At 53.5% G+C, this 19,049-nt stretch overlaps 1 protein-coding gene across 7 annotated transcripts in view; it reads right to left on the bottom strand.

Moving 5' to 3' along the window:
• Positions 1–19,049, bottom strand: part of EHBP1 (EH domain binding protein 1) — a 261,387-nt gene that overhangs the window by 205,074 nt on the left and 37,264 nt on the right. For all 7 annotated transcript variants that reach the window (XM_064146293.1, XM_064146294.1, XM_064146297.1 and 4 more), the window contains exons 4-5: positions 13,981–14,076; positions 3,715–3,768 (exon numbers count right to left, since the gene is read on the bottom strand). In XM_064146293.1, the coding sequence (XP_064002363.1) occupies positions 3,715–3,768; positions 13,981–14,076 (150 nt within the window). The remainder of the gene's footprint in view (positions 1–3,714; positions 3,769–13,980; positions 14,077–19,049) is intronic.

The following is a 19,049-nucleotide window of genomic DNA, read 5'->3' as shown; positions in this document are numbered from 1 at the left end:
CAGACTAGCTTGCTGGCACCTCCTCGGTGGTGCTCAGCATCAGGACAAGGGGCAACGGGCACAAACTGGAAAGCAGGTGGTTCCACCTGAAGATGAGGAGAAACTTTTTTGATGTGAGGGTGCTGGAGCCCTGGAACAGGCTGCCCAGTGGTGGTGGAGAGCTTGCAAAGCCAGCTGGGCTCTGTGGCCCTGTGCAGGCTGCTGCGGGTGCCCCTTCTTCAGCAGGAGGGGTGACTGGAGGATCCCCAGAGCTGCCTCCCCAGCCCTGTCGGCCTGTGGCTACAGGAACAGAGCTCCTGTTTCCATCCACCACTAAGCGGAGCTGTGAGCCCGGGAAAAGAGCTTCTCCCTGTTTCTAAGCAGAGCAGCTTCGGCAGCATCCATAGCTTCCCCTGGTGCTTCAGCAACCCAACCAAAGCCAAACCAAGCTCCCAACCGACCAAGAGAAAGGAGGGTGAAAAGCAGCTGCTTTGAGAGCTGCCCAAGTCATGGCTGCACCGCATCTGGTTACCAAATGTCTATGATTCCACTTCAGATGTGTCGTTCTGAAGGGAATATTGATGCATTCTCTATCACAGAGTACCTCTGCTTGGAGGAGACCTTCAGGACCATCCAGTCCAGCCTTAATCAATGGATAAATATCCACCTACCAAGGACTGTTTGGCAGTTCTTGTGGGATGAAATAAGGGCATCAATAAGAGAGCAGAGACAAAGTTTGAACACAACAAAAGACTGCTCCATCAGCAGTAGCTCCTCCACTCCTTTCCATCTGCCTTTGGAACAAGCTGCAATGCTTTGGGGCACAGCAACAGAATCACAGAGGGGCAGGAAGAGACTTTCAGAAGTCATCCAGTCCAACCCTCCTGCCACAGCAGTGGCACCCAGGACAGGGCACACAGGAACACATCCAGGTGGGGTTGGAAAGGCTCCAGAGAAGGAGACTCCACAACCTCTCTGGGCAGCCTGCTCCAGGCCTCCAGCACTCTCACAGGGACAAAGTTTCCCCTCCTGTTCCTGTGGCACCTCCTCTGCTCCAGCTTGCCCTCAGTACTCCTTGTGCTGCCCTTGGCCACCCCTGAGCAAAGCCTGGCTGCATCCTCCTGACACTGCCCTGCACATCTTTAGCATAGCACTGAGGGCAGCCCTCAGGCTCCTCTGCTGCAAGCTCCCAGCCCCAGCTCCCTCAGCCTGGCCTCACAGGAGATGCTCACTGCCTGCAGCAGCTTGGTGCTCTGGGCTGGGCTCTCCCAAGCAGTTTCCTGAGGTCCTTCTTGAACTGAGGGGCTCAGAACTGGACACAATATTCCATATGTGGCCTCAGTAGGGCACAGTAGAGGGGCAGGAGAACCTCTCTGGACCTACTCACCACAGCCCTTCTAATCCACCCTTCTTGGCCCCAAGGGCACCTTGCTGGCTCATGGGCATCCTTCTGCCCACCAGGACCCCCAGGTCCCTTTCCGCTTGGCAACTCAAGCAACCTCCCACCCAGTAAGCACCACTGCAGCTGGGAAAAGTGAGCAAGCACAGCAGGCAGTGGAAGTGGTGCCTCTCTCTCTCCTATGATGACACAACAAAACAAGAGGTTATAAAGCAGGACATGAAGTCTGCAATGGCCACTCTGAACTGCTGCTGCAACGTCACAGGAAACCCAGCTGCAGCCAGAAGGCTTGGCTGAGAAATGCTCTGACATTGTTTAAGCCAGGGCAGCTCATACAGCAACAATTGGTGATGGAGACTTCCCTGACTAAAATAAACTAAGTGAGAGAGAAAAAGGCAGCTCCAGGAAGCTGTAAGTGAACTATGGCTGGCGTTCAGCAGCTTGACAGACAGAAATAGAAGCCTGACATTTAGAAACAGAAGTTTACATACAGCACTTTGCTTTCAGCCCTTCTGGATATGCAGAATTAACCTGAGCTTTGCACATCCCAAGCAGTTCTGATGCTCTGCTCTGCTGAGATCTCACCTCAAATCCTGCCTTTAGCTTGCTGTGTCCAGCAGCAGAACACAGAGCTGCTGGAGTGAGCTCAGAGGAGATCATAAAGATGCTCCAAGGGCTGGAGCAGCTCTGCTGTGAGCACAGGCTGAGGGAGCTGGGGGTGTGCCACCTGGAGAGGAGAAGGCTCCAGGGGGACCTCAGAGCTGCCTGCCAGTGCCTGAAGGGATCTCACAGTATCTCACAGTATCTCAGGGTGCAGAAGGACTTCTGCTGAGGGTGTCTAGAGACAGGCCAAGGGGGAACATCTTGAAGCTGAGGCAGAGCAAGGTTAGACTGAAGCTGAGGAAGAAGTTCTTCAGTAGGAGGGTGTTGAGACTTTGGCACAGGTTCCTCAAGAAGACTATGGCTGCCTCCTGCCTGGAGGTGTTCAAGGCCAGGGTGGATGAGGCCTTCAGCAGCCTGGACTAGTTGAGAGGTGTCCCTGCCCATGATGGGGGGTTGGAGTAGATGATCTCTGAGGTCACTTCCACCCTGAGCCATTCTAGGATTCCATGACTGTCTTGCTAACAACAAGCAAGCAGCAGCAGCATTCCGAGGTAAAGGAGATCCCCTGGAACTCCTCCTGCTCCCTGCCACCTCAGTGTTGTGTGGCACTTCAGTGCCTCAGCAGAGGAGCAGCAGGTGTGCTGTTTAAATCCAAGAGCAGTAAGAATGAAATATGGCACCGAGGAGCAACCCACAGCCACACATTCTACCAAGACACCCACACACTGCCTTGCTACCACAGCCCTTGCAAAACCCTTCCACAGGTCCTATTCCTGCTGAAGGACACTCCAGGTAAAGCAGCTTCCCCAGTTTTCTACCCCCTCGAGCAGAAGCTGCAGCCCAAGACAGGCAAGAAGCAGTGGCTGAAGGCCTTTTGCTCCATGCAGTGCTGAGCCCTGCTACTTGGCGAAGCGTCCTGTTTGTGCAACCCTCCAAGGAGCTCTGGCAGCTTCAGACTCAGCAGACAGCCCTTGGGCTCTCACTGTGTGCCCCAGACAGCTCTCACAGGCAGAGAGAGAGGCTTGGTACCCCAGGGAGCAGGGGCCATGGCATCTCACTTGTGCTCTTGGTTCAAGTGACCATGGCTGGTCCCACCTCTCCACCCTGCCTCAGTTTCCCCAGCTGTAAAGGCAGGTGAGGAATCTGTGCCCTTTGCTTCCGAAGCGGGCAGGGCGCACAGCACTGGGGAGGTGCAGATGCCATAACTCAGCTCGGACTTGTTCCCTGCCCTGCTGACAGCCAAATCCTGTGTCACAGCCATGAAACAATGAGTCATGGCCCAGCTCTGACTTGTTTACTCCACTGCTCACAGCAAGCTAATGCCAGCAGGGCTTGGTGCTGCCAGCGCAGGCAGCTCAGCAGTGCAGCATGGGGCTGCCCTCTCCTCGGCGGGCACACAGCAACGTGCATTTTGCCAGGCCCTCACCAGAACACAGCAAAGCCTCCCTCTGCTTTGACTTCACCAGGCCCTCACCAGCACACAGCAAAGCTTCCCTCTGCTTTGACTTCACCAGGCCCTCACCAGCACACAGCAAAGCCTCCCTCTGCTCTGACTTCACCAGGCCCTCACCAGCACACAGCAAAGCCTCCCTCTGCTCTGACTTCATCAGGCCCTCACCAGCACACAGCAAAGCCTCCCTCTGCTGCAACAGCTCAGATTTTACTGCAGCATTTGGCTGCCCTTTTGAAACAGTTCAGTCTTGCACACACAGAAAGCCCAGACCCAGGCTTACGTTCTCGATGACAAAGGTCCACTCTTTGTCTTCAAACTCTTCAGCATGGGGATCCTAGGAGAAAGAACAAAATCAGAGAACTTCAGCCTCAGAATCAATCCAGGGAGCAAGAAACTGCAACTCAGCCAAGATGTTCATATGCTGCCAGAAATGCTTTTGCCCACTGAAGGTGACAGAGAGAAAAGTTTTAGCTGTGCTGTAGGCTTCAGTGGGTGTCTATGAAATGAGGAGCAAGCTGGGGTAAAGCTGCCAAGGAGGACTGAAGAACTGAAAAACAGAATAACAAAGACTCCTGCAGGCACAAACAAGATTCTGAGTCAGACAAAAGCTGCAGTTCTGTTTCCATTCATCCAGAGACCAACAAAAAAAAGAAGATAAATCACAGAATGACAGAGTGGTCTGGGGTGGAAGGGAGCTCCAGAGCTCATCCAGTTCCACCTCCTGCACTCAGCAGGGACATCCTCCACCAGAGCAGCCTGCCCACAGCCTTCTCCAGCCTCACCTTGAACATCTCCAGGCATGGGCCCCAACCACCTCCCTGGACAACCTGTTGCTGTGTTGCAGCAGCCTCCTGCTGCAGAACTTGTGCCTAAGCTTCTCTTTAATTCTCAAGTTCCACTTCCCAAATAACCATAGCAAATCCAGCCCTTGTAGAAAGCAGTGGAGAAAGCCTCTGCTGCGACCTGGTGGGAGCAGACACACACCTACATCATGCATCAGCCCAACCTCCTCATGCCCATGCAGAGGTCTGAGGTCACAGCTCCAGCACAGGACCTCCTTTCCCTGCAAATGCCTCTGATACCTGTCCTTACCTCACATAATTTCTATTGCACCATAGGAGGAGACCAGAAACCATTCTGACCACCAGGAAGGTAACTACCAACGTCTTTGGCACTTCTTGCCAATGCAGGCAGCTTTCAGCTCAGGGCTGCAGCCTGCATTTGTAGTTCTGACAGGAAATGGTTCCAGACTGCCCCAGGGGAGGCTCAGGATGGATGCTAGGAAATAATTCTGCCCTGGAAGGGTTCCCAAACCTTGGAATGGTCTGTCTAGGGCAGTGCTGGAGTCCCACCCCTGAGGGTGTTCCAGCAGCCTGTAGAACTGGTGCTGAGGGGCATGGCTTGGTGCTGAGCCTGCAGTGCTGGGTAGAGGGTTGGGCTGGATGAGCTTGGAGGGCTCTTCCCACTGGATGTGTTCTGTGATCCTGTGAAATAACCTCAAGATGCCCCAGGGGAGGTTCACTGGATATAAGGAACTTCTTCCCTGAAAGGATTCTCATAGCCTGGCAGAGGCTGCCCAGGGAGGTGGCTGAATGCCCATGGCTGGAGGTGTTTGAAAGAGGCAGAGCTGTGGTGCTGAGGGCCATGGCTTAGCCCCAGCCCTGGCAGAGGTAGAGGCTGGTTGAGCTGGATGAGCTTCAAGACCTTTTCCAACCCCAACAATTCCAAGATTCCCTGAGTAATAGCTTTTGGGGGAGTTATGGAAAAAAACAGAGCAGAATGAAATATTTAAGAGTTTAGTGACTTATTATGGGGTAGCTTCATAAAACATGGAGTGATTAATGAGCCCTTTAAATCTCATTATGTCATTTGCTGCTGTATCAAAGGAAGCAATTAAACAAAGGTAATTGCCCCGGGTTACCTCTTGGAAATGATAAGGATTTAAGAGCAGGGTTAGAGAAAATGGGATCTTTGGAGTGTACAGAGGGTACAGCAAGCCAGCAGCTATCATGCACTTGATTCACATCCTGCAGAATTCCACAAACCTGGTGGATGTGATGCTACATCATGAGAGAATCTGATGAATTAACTGGAACACAGAGTTTGGGAGTGGTTGGACTCAATGATCTGAAAGGTCTCTTCCAACTGAAACCATTCTGTGATTCTACAGCTAGGAATAGTTCTGTAGGCATCTCTTTGCCCTTCCATCCTTACTACAGCTCTAGGTACTGCAGGGTTTTTTTTCCAGCCCTCTGCTGTAATTAATCTAATTTTGACCACTGTTTGCTCATCTTTCTAAATCATCACTTTTGAGTGGGTTGAGAGCAGCCCTGGAGCTGAGGGAGTTGGGGCTGCTCAATCTGCAGAGGAGAAGGCTCCCAGCAGACCTTATTGTGGCCTTCCAGGATCTGAAGGTGGCTATGAGAAAGCTGGTGAGGGACTTTTTAGACTGTCAGGTAGAGACAGGACTGGGGAGAATGGATCCGAGCTAGAGGAGGACAGACTCAGGTTAGACATTAGGAAGAAGTTCTTCAGCAAGAGGGTGGTGAGAGACTGGCACAGGCTGCCCAAGGAGGTGGTGGAAGCTTTTTAAGGCCAGGCTGGATGTGTCTCTGGGCAACTTGATCCGAGGTGTCCCTGCCATAGCAGGGGGGTTGGAGCTGGATGATCCTTGAGGTCCCTTCTGGCCCTGACAACCCTGTGATTCTGTGATTGCTGAGAGGCTCTGGGCAACCTGAGCTACTGGAGGATGTCCTGGCTGACTGCAGAGGGGTTGGACTGGGTGACCTTTGGAGGTCCCTTCCAATCCAGACCATTCTATGATTCTCTGAGTCTATGAGCTGGCAGTGTCCTTTTGCAGCCCAGAAGAGGATTCCCTGTCCCTGGAGGTGTTCAAGACACAGGACATGGTTAAATGGCCATGCTGGTGTTAGGTTGATGGTTGGACTCGATGACCTTAGAGATGTTTTCCAACTGAAACAGTGCTGTGACTGTAGAGCTGAGCACTCATTAGGAAGAAAACAGCCCTGGGAGGAAAGGTCCCAGCAGGCTGCTCTCTGCACAATATCCAAGCTGACTGGAGCTCCAAAGCTGGGAGCCTGGGGCCATGGCTTGGTACTGAGCTCAGCCTGTGAAACAGAATGAAGAGATGTGCCTCATGGTCCTGCTTCTCTTCCCACAGGCAGTCACCTCTCAGTAGCACAGTGCCTTTCAGCACCTGCAACGAGTTTTACAGCCTTCTTTTTATTCCCCTTCCCTTTTTCTTTTCCCTTGTCTTTTTTCCATTTCTCTTCTCTTTTCATTCTTTTTATCTTCCCTTCCTCCTTCCCTTTCTCCTTCCCTCTTCCCCTTCTCCTACTCTCTTTCCTTTCTCATTTCCTCTTTTCTTCCTCCCTTCCTCTTTCTTTTCTACTTTCATCTTTCCTCTCCCTTTTTGCCTTGTCTTGCCTTCCCTTCTCTCTTCCCCACCCTTTTCTTCCCTTTCCCTGGTAGGACTCCTTCAGTGCTGAACAGCAGCACCCAGGTGAGAAGGGAATGGCAAAGGCCAGGGAATCATCTCAGGATTCTCTAATCAACTCTGCATCCCTCCAGCACCATCAGAGGGCTTAGGGCTGTCAGTAGAGCTCAGCACACCCCACATGCTTCCCACTGCATTTTAACCAGAGCTCTGCTGGTCCCCCAGCAAGCTCAGTCCTACAGACTCCCCTCTGCAGTGCCAGAGCTGCTGCTTGCTGTGGCTCCCTTCTGCCCATCCCTATGCCAGCTACCCCAGACTTGACAAGTCTTCAGGGCTCAGGCAAGGGAAGAGCAGCAAGGACACACCTGGCACATCTGTTCCCTGGTGACTACTCCATCAGCAGCCCAGTCCACCAGAAGCTCTGTCAAGGCCTAGAGCCTTTCTGCAGTGTACAAGGTGGCTACAGAAGACTGAAGGGAACCATTTTCCAGTATTTTAGGGTACCTTCAGAATTGTTTCTGTATCTCCTGTGATCCATAGATTGGTAGAATGGGTTGGGTTGGAAGGGATCTTAAGAATCATCCAGTTCCAACTCCCAGCCATGGGCAGAGACACCTCCTGCTAGCCCCCCCCCCGGGTTGCTCAAGGCCTCATCCAGCCTGGCCTTGAATACCTCCAGGGAGGCAACCAATGCAAGACACATCAACAGACACAGGACTGCTGCTTCTCCTAAGCAGAAGCCAGAGCAGGTGGGAAAGATCTTCCCACTGTTAGTCCCTTCCTCCCTCCCTCTCTCCCTCCCTTCTCCGTGCCTCCTCCCTAAGCTTTCCAGACTCTGAAGCTTGCCTTGCAGTTGGATCCCTTCACACCAGCCTTAACCTCCAGTCTTTCTTCCCGGGGCACAGCTCCTTCAGCACTGTCACACCCAATCAGCTCAAATGCTGGCAGCATTCCTGATCCTCCTCTACCAGTGATCTGCAGCAGATGCTCCACACACTCCTGCATCTGTCCTCAGCTTTTCCCCTTGGCTGTTTGAAGCTGCAAAAGACTCCAAATTTGACCCAATTCCTGTGGCTTTTGCTATGCTTGCAGTGGTCTGATTAGCCTAGAAAATCACACCCAACTTAGCTCAGCTTTTTGGTGAGCTTCCAGCCAAGCAGGAAACTGCAAGCAGCCTGCCAGGACCTCTCCTGTGAACCACACCAGCAAGCACACAGCAATTCACACCCTCCCCGGGAAGCCCCTGGGCTGGGAAGCCACCAAGGGTTGGCATTTAGCATGCTCTGGGAAGACCTTTTCATGCTTGACTCCCACACTCAGCCGGGGTATTCCCTCCTTCAGCATGCAGATGTGCTCCCTTCCCCAAGCTCAGGACTCTTCCATCTCTGACACACAGTGGCTTGTGTCCAGGGCTGCTTCCCCCTGCTGTGTCCTCAGCAGTGCCCCCTCAAGCCACCTGGTCTCTCCTAAACTGAAACGAGTATGTTCTGGACCTGCATTTGTTCCTTGTTTCAGGGAAATGGCTTTTCCACCCCAGAGACAATGCATTGGCTCTGCTGCAATGTTCCTGCTGGTGCATGGCCACTTCCTGCACCAGAATCAAAGCAGGCTTCCAGAACCACAGAATCATGAAAAGTGAAGGGTTGGAAGGACCCCCAGAGATCATCCAGGGCAACCCCCCTGCCACAGCAGGGGCACCCAGGGCAGGGCACACAGGAACACATCCAAATGGGGTTGGAAAGGCTCCAGAGAAGGAGACTCCACAATCTCTCTGGGCAGCCTGCTCCAGGCCTCCAGCACCCTCACACCAAAGAACTTTCTCCTCATCTTGAGGTGGAACCTCCTGGGATCCAGCTTGGACCTGTTGTTCCTTGTGCTGTCACTGGGCACCACCAAACAGAGCCTGGCACCTTCTTCCTGACCCCCACACTTCAGGTATTGATAGATATTGATCAGATCCCCTCTCAGCCTTCTCCTCTCCAGACTACACAGCCCCAAGGCTCTCAGCCTCTCTTCACAACAGAGATGTTCCAGTCCCCTCATCATCCTCATAGCCTCCATTGGATTCCCTCCAGTAGACCCCTGATGACGTGGGATGTATTCTGAGAGCTCTGTGGGGCTGGGGATAGTTTCAAGAACACAAACCTCCTTTAGAATCGATTTTATACTCATTTTACTCATTGATGCCTTTTCTTGGTATGCTCATAAAGCTCTGCCTTTACCAGGGTCTCTCTCAAGCTTTGGTAGGAAGAGCTGCTGAGCCCTCCTGCTGCTGTCAGAGCAGAGGGCTGTGACAAAGCAGGGCTGCTAATCTGGGGAAGCAAAGTCCATGCTTACTCCAGGACAACAAACATGGCTTTCATTTTGGTTTGTCTGAGGAGATAACTGCTTCCAATCTAGAAAGCAACCCTGTGGCAATTTCCATCTGTACATCTGACCTTCACTGGGCTGGACTAAGAGCACTGGGTGTGCTGGGCAGGGCACAAGGTATCCTTTAGAACCTCTCTCAGCTGGTAGAGGGATGGGTTTGTATCTACATGGAATAGCTCACAGAATGGCTTGGGTTGGAAGGGACTTTAAAACTCATCCAGCTCCAATTCCCTGCCATGGGCAGGGACACCTTCCACCAGCACAGGCTGCTCAAGCCTCATCCAGCCTGGCTTTCAACACCTCCATTGAGGGGGCAACCACAGCCTCCCTGGCCAACCTGTGCCAGTGTCTCCCCACCCTCACTCTCAACAATTTCTTCCTCATCTCCAGTATCAATCTCAATCTCCCCTCTTCCAGCTCAAAGCCACTCTCCCTCATCCTGCCACTTGCATCCCTTGTCAAAAGTCCCTCCTCTGCTCTGCTGTTGCCCCTTCAGGTACTGGAAGGCTGCTCTAAGATCTCCCTGAAGCTTCCTCTTCTCCAGGCTGAACAGTTTCAACTCTCCCATCCTGTCCCCATAGCAGAGCTGCTCCAGCCCTCTGATCAGCTTTGTAACGTACTTTGGATCCAATCCAACTGCCCTCTGCCCTTCTGCTGCTGGGCACAGCAGAGCTGGAGGCAGGATTGGAGGTGAAGTCTGAGCAGAGCAGAGCCAAGGGGGACAATCCCCTCTCTTGGCCTCTGCCCACACTCCTCTGGCTGCAGCCAGCACACAGCTGCCTGCTGGGCTGCATGAGGGCACTGCTGGCTCCTGGGGAGCTGCTCAGCAGCCAACACCCCAAGGCTCTTTCTTTAGGGCTGCTCTCAGCCCACTCAGAACTACTGCAGGCGAGGTCTGAGGGTCTGAGCTGAGCAGAGCCCAGCAGAGGGGCAGAATCCCCTCCCTGTGCTGCTGCTCTCCCTGCTCTGGATGCAGCCAGCACACAGCTGGCTCTGGGCTGCCAGCGACCAGTGCTGGCTCCTGGGCAGTTTGGCACCAATTGACACCCCCAAGGCCTTCTCCTCCAGGCTGCTCTTCAGCCACTGCTCACCCAGCCTGCATTTGTGCTTGGCATTGCCCTGACCCAGCTGCAGGACCTTGCACTGGGCCTTGTTGAACTTCAGGAGGTTGGCTTGGGCCCAGCTCTGCAGCCTGTCCAGGTCCCTCTGGATGGATCCTTCCCTCCAGCTGTCAGCCACACACACTGCTTGGTGTCTCCCTCCAGACTTGCTGAGGCTGCCTCTGCCCATGTCACTGACAGAGCTGTTAACCAGCACTGGTCCCAGTACCACCCCTGAGGGGCACCACCTGTCACTGGTCAGCATTTGGCCACTGAGCTATTGCCCACAGCTCTCTGAGTGCAGCCCTCAGCCGATCCTTTACCCAGGCAGCGGCCACCCCTCAAGCACAAGTTAAAGCACACAAGTTATCAGAGGTGATAGCTCAGCCTTGCTAATGCAGGAACTCTAAACATGAACTTTTGAGGTGCAACCACAAAAGGAACACAGAACCAGAAATTCAGCTCAGTTCTCTGGCACTGCACAGAATTTGTGTCTGTTTCCATGAGACTACCACAAACAATGGACTTAAAATTCACAACAGGCTTACTGTTTCACTCTGTTTCTCATCACCCACAGGGGCCTGGACAGGCTGCAGAGCTGAGCTGAGGAGAACCCCATGAGGTTCAATAAGACCAAGGGCAAGGTCCTGCACCTGGGTCAGGGCAACTTTCAACAGCAATGCAGGCTGGGGATGATGACATTGAGAGCAGTCCTGCAGAGAAGGGCCTGGGGGTGCTGGTGGAGGAAAAGCTGGGCAGGAGGCAGCAATGGGCACTGGCAGCCCAGAAGGCCAAGGGCAGCCTGGGCTGCATCCAAAGCAGCATGGCCAGAGAGGGAGAGAGGGGATCCTGCCCCTCTGCTTGCTCTGACCTCACCGGCAGGGCTGGGGCCAGCTCTGGGGCCCTCAGCACAGGAAGATCATGGACCTGATGGAGAGAGTCCAGAGTAGGCCACAAAAGTGATCAGGGTGTTGGAGCAGCTCTGCTATGGGCACAGGCTGAGAGAGTTGGGGATGTCCAGCCTGGAGAAGAGAAGGCTGCAGGCAGACCTAAGAGCAGCCCTGCCAGGACCTGAAGGGGCTACAGGAAGGCCACAGAGGGACTGCAGCCAAAGGCCTGCAGGGATGGGACAAGGGCAATGGCTGCAAACCAGAGCAGAGCAGATTGAGATTGGCTGTGAGGAATAAGTTCTGCAGCAGGAGGTTGCTGCAACACTGCAACAGGTTGCCCAGGGAGATGGTTGGGGCTCATGCCTGGAGATATTGAAGGTGAAGCTGGAGAGGGCTGTGGGCAGGCTGCTCTAGTGAAGGATGTCCCTGCCGAGTGCAGGGGGCTGGGCTGGATGAGCTTTGGAGGTCCCTTCCAACCCAGCCCATTCTATGACTCTGTGCTTCTAGTTTGGTAGAAAACCCTGAAGCAGAACCCAACAGCAGTGTGCGGCAGGGCAAAGGCAGAAGATAAACTGTGGAGCAGGGGGAACTCATTGTGTCCTTAGCACCTGAGGCAGCTGGGTGGGCAGGAGCTGGAGGGACAGCTGAAGAAGCAATGGATCTATGGGATGCTTTTCCCCCCATGACTCCTGAGTGCCAGTAAATTTCAGCAGCAGCCCAGAACTAAGGGAAATGATTGGGAAAAAAAAGGTTTATTTTCTTTTCCTTTGACCTGAAGGTTTTGCAAGCAGAGGTTTTGGTCTCTGCAGTCGTGAGCTCTGCTTGCCAAAGCCTTGCTAATGAGCTGTTGGAGACAGGCTAGCACCCAAAAGAGGGCTGTGCAGATAACATCAAGTACCTCCTCTGCTGAGTGCTCGCAGCACTTTGCTGGCCAGCTCTCAAGTGTCCACTGGTGACGCCTGGAGATGACACCCTGCAGCAGCACTCAAAACCTCCACTTATCTCCTGATCCTGCCAGCACCACCTTTCAACAGCCACTTAGCACAGTCACCACTGTGGGAATCACGTCACAGAGCATGGAGTTGTCTGCTCTGCAGCCCACTGCTGCCCTTCCCTACGCTGCTAGTGAAGACAGCACCATCTCTGTGACTGCTGCAAACCTCTGCTGCAGCAACCTGCTCGCACCGCTGGGCCCTGGACAAGGAGACAGCAGCTTCCCTTAGCTTCTCAGGTTGTAAGGAAAGAGGACAACTGTTGCCTGCTAACCAGTGTGGGTGTGCTCACTGCAGGGTGCAAAACGGGCAGCAGTCATCCTCCTCCCAGGGGGTGGCTTCTAAAGTGGCTTTAGTTACTACAGCCCCAGCAGTGCTCCAGGCTTGGGCTGGAGTGCCTGGCAACTGCCCAGCAGAGAAAGACCTGGAGGTGTTGATGGACAGCTGGGTGAAGGAGAGCCAGGGTGTGCCCAGGTGGCCAAGGAGGGCACCAGCAGCCTGGCCTGGAAGAAATTTATGGATGCCCCCTCCCTGGAGGTATTCAAGGCCAGGTTTGATAAGGAGCAACCTGGGATAGTGGGAGACGTAACTGCCCATGGCAGGGGTTTGGAAACAGATAGGCTTTAAGGTGCCCTCCAACCCAAACCACTCTATGAATCTACCAAGCCCCCAGACACCTGCAGCCTCCCAGGCAGCCTCCTGAACTGCCACAGGTGCCGAGCTGCAGCTTTTATCTTCATGCACAAAGGGCTTTGCTCAGTGGTGTTTGGGAAATAAATTCTGATGCAACCATCAGTCCCTCACAGACTCACCACAGAATGGCTCAGGTTGGAAGGGACCTCAGAGCTCATCTGCTCCAAATGATGGGCAAGGGACATCTCAACTGGACTTGGTTGCTCAAGGCCTCATCCAGCCTGGCCTTGAACACCTTCAGGCATGAGGTAGTCACAGCCTCCCTGTGCAACCTGTGCCAGACACTGAAGAATTTCTTCCTCAGCTCCGGTCTAACCCTGCTCTGCCTCAGCTCCCACCCATTCCCCCTTGGCCTGCCTCTAGACACCCTCAGCAAAAGTCCCTCCACAGCTTTCTTGCAGGATCCCTTCAGCCTAGAAATGACTGAGCAAACCCAGCAGACCTCAGCCCATGCCAAGCCCCATGGAGTACATGCACATACTGCACACAGTGCACCACAGTCCATCTGTAAGGGCTTGGCATGGGCCATGGACCCTGCAGAGCATCAACACCTGGCTGCAGTCAGCTCAGTGGGGTACACTGGAGTCTCAACTACAACCCAGAAGCAAGCTTTGGCAGGGTACAATCCATCCTTCTCTGCTGGTTTGAAGCTGGGGACATAAAGTTGTGGAGTTAATAACTTCAAGTTGGGAAGTTCAGGCCAAGAGGTGCAAGCTTAGACCTCCAGGTGCAAGCTTAGGCCTTGTGATGTGAGCTTAGGCCTTGAGGTGCAAGCTTAGGACTTGTGATGCAGGCTCAGGCCTCGAGGTGGAAGCTTAGGCCTTGAGATGCAAGTTTAGGACTTAAGGAGCAAGCTTAGGTCTTGAGGGGCAAGCTTATGCCTCAAGGTGCAAGCTTATGCCTCAAGGCGCAAGCTGCAGGCTTAGGCCTTGAGATAAGGCTTGTGATGCTAATCTGCTGTGTCCAGATGGAAGTGTTTGTAGGTGCTGCTGCTGAAACAGGGCAGACAATGCTTCGAAGGTGCCAGCCAGAACCCCACCATACCTTGAAGAGTGTCACAGTGATCTCCACGTTCTCAGGAACAGGCCACACCACCACCCCTCGGTATGGGTTCTTGATTCCAGGCTGCCAGCTGTGAGCCTAAAGGAAAGAAAAGAAGTTGGTTTAGAAAGAGTTGTCTGAAATCCTGGCTGGACCCCACGGAGTGCAGGGCATGCAGGCAGCAGTGGCATGTCCCAGCTCCACAGGGGCTGGCCTCTCCAACCTCAGGTTCTGCTCAGCATGCTGAAGAACACCACTGAGGATAGTAAGGAAGCTCAGACCATTAGCTGTTTGGTTTTTCACTGAGCTAAAGATGTTCCTAGATCCATGGAATGGTTTAAGTTGGAAGAGACCTTCAAGATCATCCAGTCCCAACCCCCTACCATGGGCAAGGACACCTCCTACCAGCACAGGCTGCTCAAGGCCTCACCAGCCTGGCCTTGAACACCTCCAGGCAGGGGGCAGCCACAGCCTCCCTGGGCAATCTGTGCCAGTGTCTCCCCACCCTCACTTCCAACAATTTCTTCCTCATCTCCAGTCTCAATCTTCCCTCAGCCACAACCTCCCTGGGCAGCCTCTGCCAGGCTTTGAGAACCCTTTCAACCAAGAAGTTTCTTCAGATGTCCAAGCTAAACCTCCCCTGGGGCAACTTGAGGCCATTTCCTCTGCTCCTGTCACTTGTTCCCAAGGAGCAGAGCCCAACCCCCAGCTGGCTCCAGCCTTCTTTCAGGGAATTATAGTCAGAAGTCTGCCCTCAGCCTCCTTTTCTCCAGGCTGAACAACCTCAAGCTGGTTTGGGTTTGGCTTTTTTTTTGCCTTTTTGCTTTTTATTTTTCTATTTTCAATCTTAGAGCAGCAGACATTGCAGTTTTGTACTCCTTCCAACATGCAGAACTTCAGATCAAGACAAAGCTGCTGCAGCAACTGGGGGACACCAGATCTGGATGTGGTATTTGAGGTGGGGTCTCAGCAGAGCAGAGCAAAGGGGCAGAATCCTCTCTCTTGATTCTAAAAGGAAGGGCTAGGAATGATGGCAGTCTAAATGCAGATGGAGAGGGGCATCCTGACACTGCATTCCTCATGACAGGGGTCTCTCTGCTGCCCTTTCCTGAAGTTCCATCTGGCCTCTTCAGCTCCAAAAGCCTTGACTTTGCCATGTGAGCTGGATCAGGCCACCTCCTCAGAGCAGAGCTGCCAACACTTCCAGACAGAGCAGTGCTGCCAGGGCCAGATGCTGTTCCTCTGTGCAGGGTTTCCACCCTAACCCTCAGCCCTCACTCCACTTCCTGACACGTGTGGGGGTGCACACCCACCTGTGACTGCTGGCACAGCCATGGGTGGGGAGCACAGAGCCCTCAACCTCTGCTGCCCTCACACAGGCACGGCCACAGCCTACTCCTTACACACAATCAGAGGGCCTGGCCAGGTCCCTCTGCAGCATTCCCTCCCCTCCAGCAGATCGACTCCCTCCCAGCTCGGTGTCACTGGCGGCAGACTGCGTCCCCTCTCCCAGGTCATCCATAAAGATGTTGAACTCACCTGCTTACCTGTCACAGGAAGAAAAGATGAGGAAGCCCAGACTGCTTGGCCTGGAGCAGAGAAGGCTTGGGGAGATCAAAGCCCACAGGGAAGGTGCCAAGCTGACAGCCAGGCTCTCCTGGGTGCTGCCCACAAAGTGAGGCAGGACGTTTCTTCTCAACAACAGGAACCTCTTTTTCACTGTGACAGTGACCAGGCACTGCCACAAGTTGCCCTGAAAGATTGTGGAGTCTCTCACCTGGGAGATACTCAAAAGCTGTCTGGACACAGTCCTTGGCAGTCACCCTTGGGTGGCCTGCCTAAGCAGAGGGGTTGGACCAGATAGACATTGAAATCATCTCCCAGGGGAGGTGGTGGACCCCCCTAGATTAAACAGCTCTCATACTGAGCCTGACACGGTGCTAGACCATCTCATTTCAGCTCTGCTATTAACTAGAAAGGTTGGCCCAGATGATCCCTGGGGTCCCTTCCAACCTAGGACCTCCAGAGGTCTCTTTCAACATCACCTATGTGAGTCTGTGAACTAACATGAGGGGGTCCTTGGTTACCTGTAAAGTTCAGAACAGAAATCCTATGCCCTAAAGAAATCTTTGCAGCACCTTAAGACCTCATCTCCTTCCCTCCCACCTTAAGACCTCCTCTCCCTCCCTCCTCCTTCTCCAAGAAGCTGGGAACCATGGACAGTTCTTGATGAAGCTGAAACCCAGGGATGGTTTTTGATGCTTTGTATTCCCTGAGCCCAGCGCCCACCAGAAATAACATAAAAGAGGAAATATTCATTTGACTTGCTTCCAAGAAAGCAATTAGATGAAAGAAATAGCTTGAATAAAGTATTTCATTGGTGTGATGACTAAGAGATGAAGAACATTTATTGATCTCCAGCTCCAATCACAGCCACTGCCCAAGCCTTCAAATTAACTCATTCCCCTGCCCAGGCCTCAGGGCCACACAGCTGCTTTCCCCCTAGCTCTGTGGGATCTAGGCAGCCAGGAATGCATTTAGTTAGCAAAAGACTTTTCTGAGTCTCAATTTATCCAAGAGTTGCTTCTACTGCCTGGTGATCAAAAGAGAGGACACATCCTGGAACTTTATAGCCCAGCTGGAAAAAAGCCTCCATCCCAAAAGGCTGTGCTGGGGTCAGAGAACCTTCTGCTCCCAAAGAAACACTGCCACCAGATCCCTCAGCGTCCTACAGGCACAGAATGGGTTGGGTTGGAAGGGACCCCAAAGATCATCCAGTTCCACCCCCTGCCATGGGCAGGGACAGCTCCCACTAGCCCAGGTTTCTCAAGGCCTCATCCAGCCTGCATGACAATCAAAACAAGTCACAAAAAGAGCAGTAACATCAAAAAGCCACCCCAGAGTCTCTCCTGAGTAGGGCAGAAAAGCCTCTATCACATTACCCTAACATTTCAGTACTCCAGAGCACCTGCTCTACTGTGGCCATCCTGTCTCCACTCTCCCAGAGCTCTTGGAAGCACCACTTTGAGTTGCATGCATGCAACCGAACAAGGAGCTCAGAGCATCTCTGCTTAATCAAAGAATTAGTAAAAGGCTGAGTTCCAAAACTTCCCCTCTGGACTGGATCCCTTGCCAAAAGCCTAAGGGCAAGAGCCAACAGCTGTGGGGAGAGGGAATAAACAAGCATGGCTGGATTGTCTCAGAGAGGAGATGCTCCTGGAAAGGAGGGCACCAGCACATTCTCCTGCTCCCCTCATGCCTGCTCACTGGCTGCAGAGGAGTCACAGAATGTTAGAAGGGATAAGGGACTTCCAGAGATCATCCAATCTGACCCCTCTGCCAGAGCAGGGGCATGAGGGCAGGGCACACAAGAACACATCCAGGTGGGGTTGGAAAGGCTCCAGAGAAGGAGACTCCACCACCTCCTTGGGCAGCCTGTCCCAGTGCTCTGCCACTCACAAAGCAAAGCAGCATCTCCTCACCTCAGATGGGACTTCCTCTGTTCCAGTTTGTGCCCACTGCCTCTTCTCCTGTCACTGGGCACCACTGAAAAAAGCCTGGCCCCATCCTCCTGACACTCACCCTTGGGGTGTTCACAAGCACTGAGAAGATGCCCCCCTCCCTCTTCTCCAGGCTAAACAGACCCAAGTCCTCAGCCTTTCTTTTCCCTACCTAATCTCTGCCACCCTCTGCCAGCTTTCAGACAGCAGGGGTACAGCCCTAGCACAGAGGACACAAGGCAACAGAAGAAATCCTGCCACAGGAGCAGTGTTTCTCTCAGCTTGCCTGCTGGCTGCACCAAACAGGCTCCCCAGCTGCCTGGGCACCACCACCTGCCTGCTAGGATCCACCAAAGCCTCCACCTGTTGGTCAGTGGCATAAGCTCACCCCAGGCATGACACATCAGGTCCTCAGGAGGTTTGGGAAGAATAATTGTCCTTGGTTTCCATCTCAGAGAGTGCTGTGGGCTTTCTTTTGAAGCTCCCTTTTCTCTGGACACCAAGCCATACATCCAGCCCGTCCAGCTTTGCCTTCAGCCCAGAGCCAAGGCAGCCACCACAGAGTCTAACTGCATCTTGCACCAAGTGCAGGCTCCTGCAGCTGCATCAGGGCAATCCTAGGCAGCGATGCAGGCTGGGCAGTGCCTGCCTGTGCTGGTTTAGCCCAGGGTCCCTTAAGAAAGCCACAGCATCACAGAATGTCAGGGGCTGGAAGGGACCTCCAAAGCTCATCCAGTCCAAATCCCCTGCCAGAGCAAGGTCACCTACACCAAACCACACAGGAGCACATCCAGGTGGGGTTTGAGTATCTCCAGAGAGGGAGACTCCACAACCTCCCTGGGCAGCCTCTTCCAGAGTTCTGTCACCCTCACAGTGAAAAAAAAAATCTTCCCTCCTGTTTCCATGGGACGTCCTGTGCCTCAACTTGCACCAGGGCCCCTTGTCCTGGCACTGGGCATCACCCAGCAGAGCCTGGCTCCAGCCTCCTGCCACTCCCTCTCTACATATTTATAACCACTGATGAGGTCACCTCTTGGTCTCCTCTTCTCCCAGCAGCACAGCCCCAGCTCCCACAGGCTCTCCTTGTAACAGAGATGTTCCACTCCCTTCAGCATCTTTGTGGCTCTGCACTGGACTCTCTCCAGCAGTTCTATGTCCCTCTTGAACTAAGGGGGCCAGAATTGGACACAGTAGTCCAGATGTGGCCTTACCAGGGCAGAGTAGAGGGGCAAGAGAACCTCTCTCGACCTACTAACCACAGCCCTTTTAATACACCCCAGAACAGCACTGGCCCTTCTGGCCACCAGAGCACACTGCTGGCTCATGGTCACCCTCCCATCAACAACAGAGTTCTCCAGGAGGACCAGAGAGGGCCAGGAGGTGGACAGCAGGAATCACAATTTTGTCCCTCAATGCCATAATGCTGCTGTCACTTTGGAAGTGAGCAGCAAAGCCAAATCTCTCTCTCTCCTCTTGCCCTTCCTTTGGCTCACTGGAGGGAGTCTTCTCTGGTAACTCTGGGGGGGGAAACCTGCCTGGGGACTTTAAGGCCACAGTGAATTCCTTGCTGCA

Source organism: Pogoniulus pusillus, chromosome 7 (genome assembly GCF_015220805.1).
Source record: "Pogoniulus pusillus isolate bPogPus1 chromosome 7, bPogPus1.pri, whole genome shotgun sequence".
NCBI classification, from domain to species: Eukaryota; Metazoa; Chordata; class Aves; order Piciformes; family Lybiidae; genus Pogoniulus; species Pogoniulus pusillus.
This window is presented reverse-complemented; position numbering and strand designations above follow the sequence as displayed.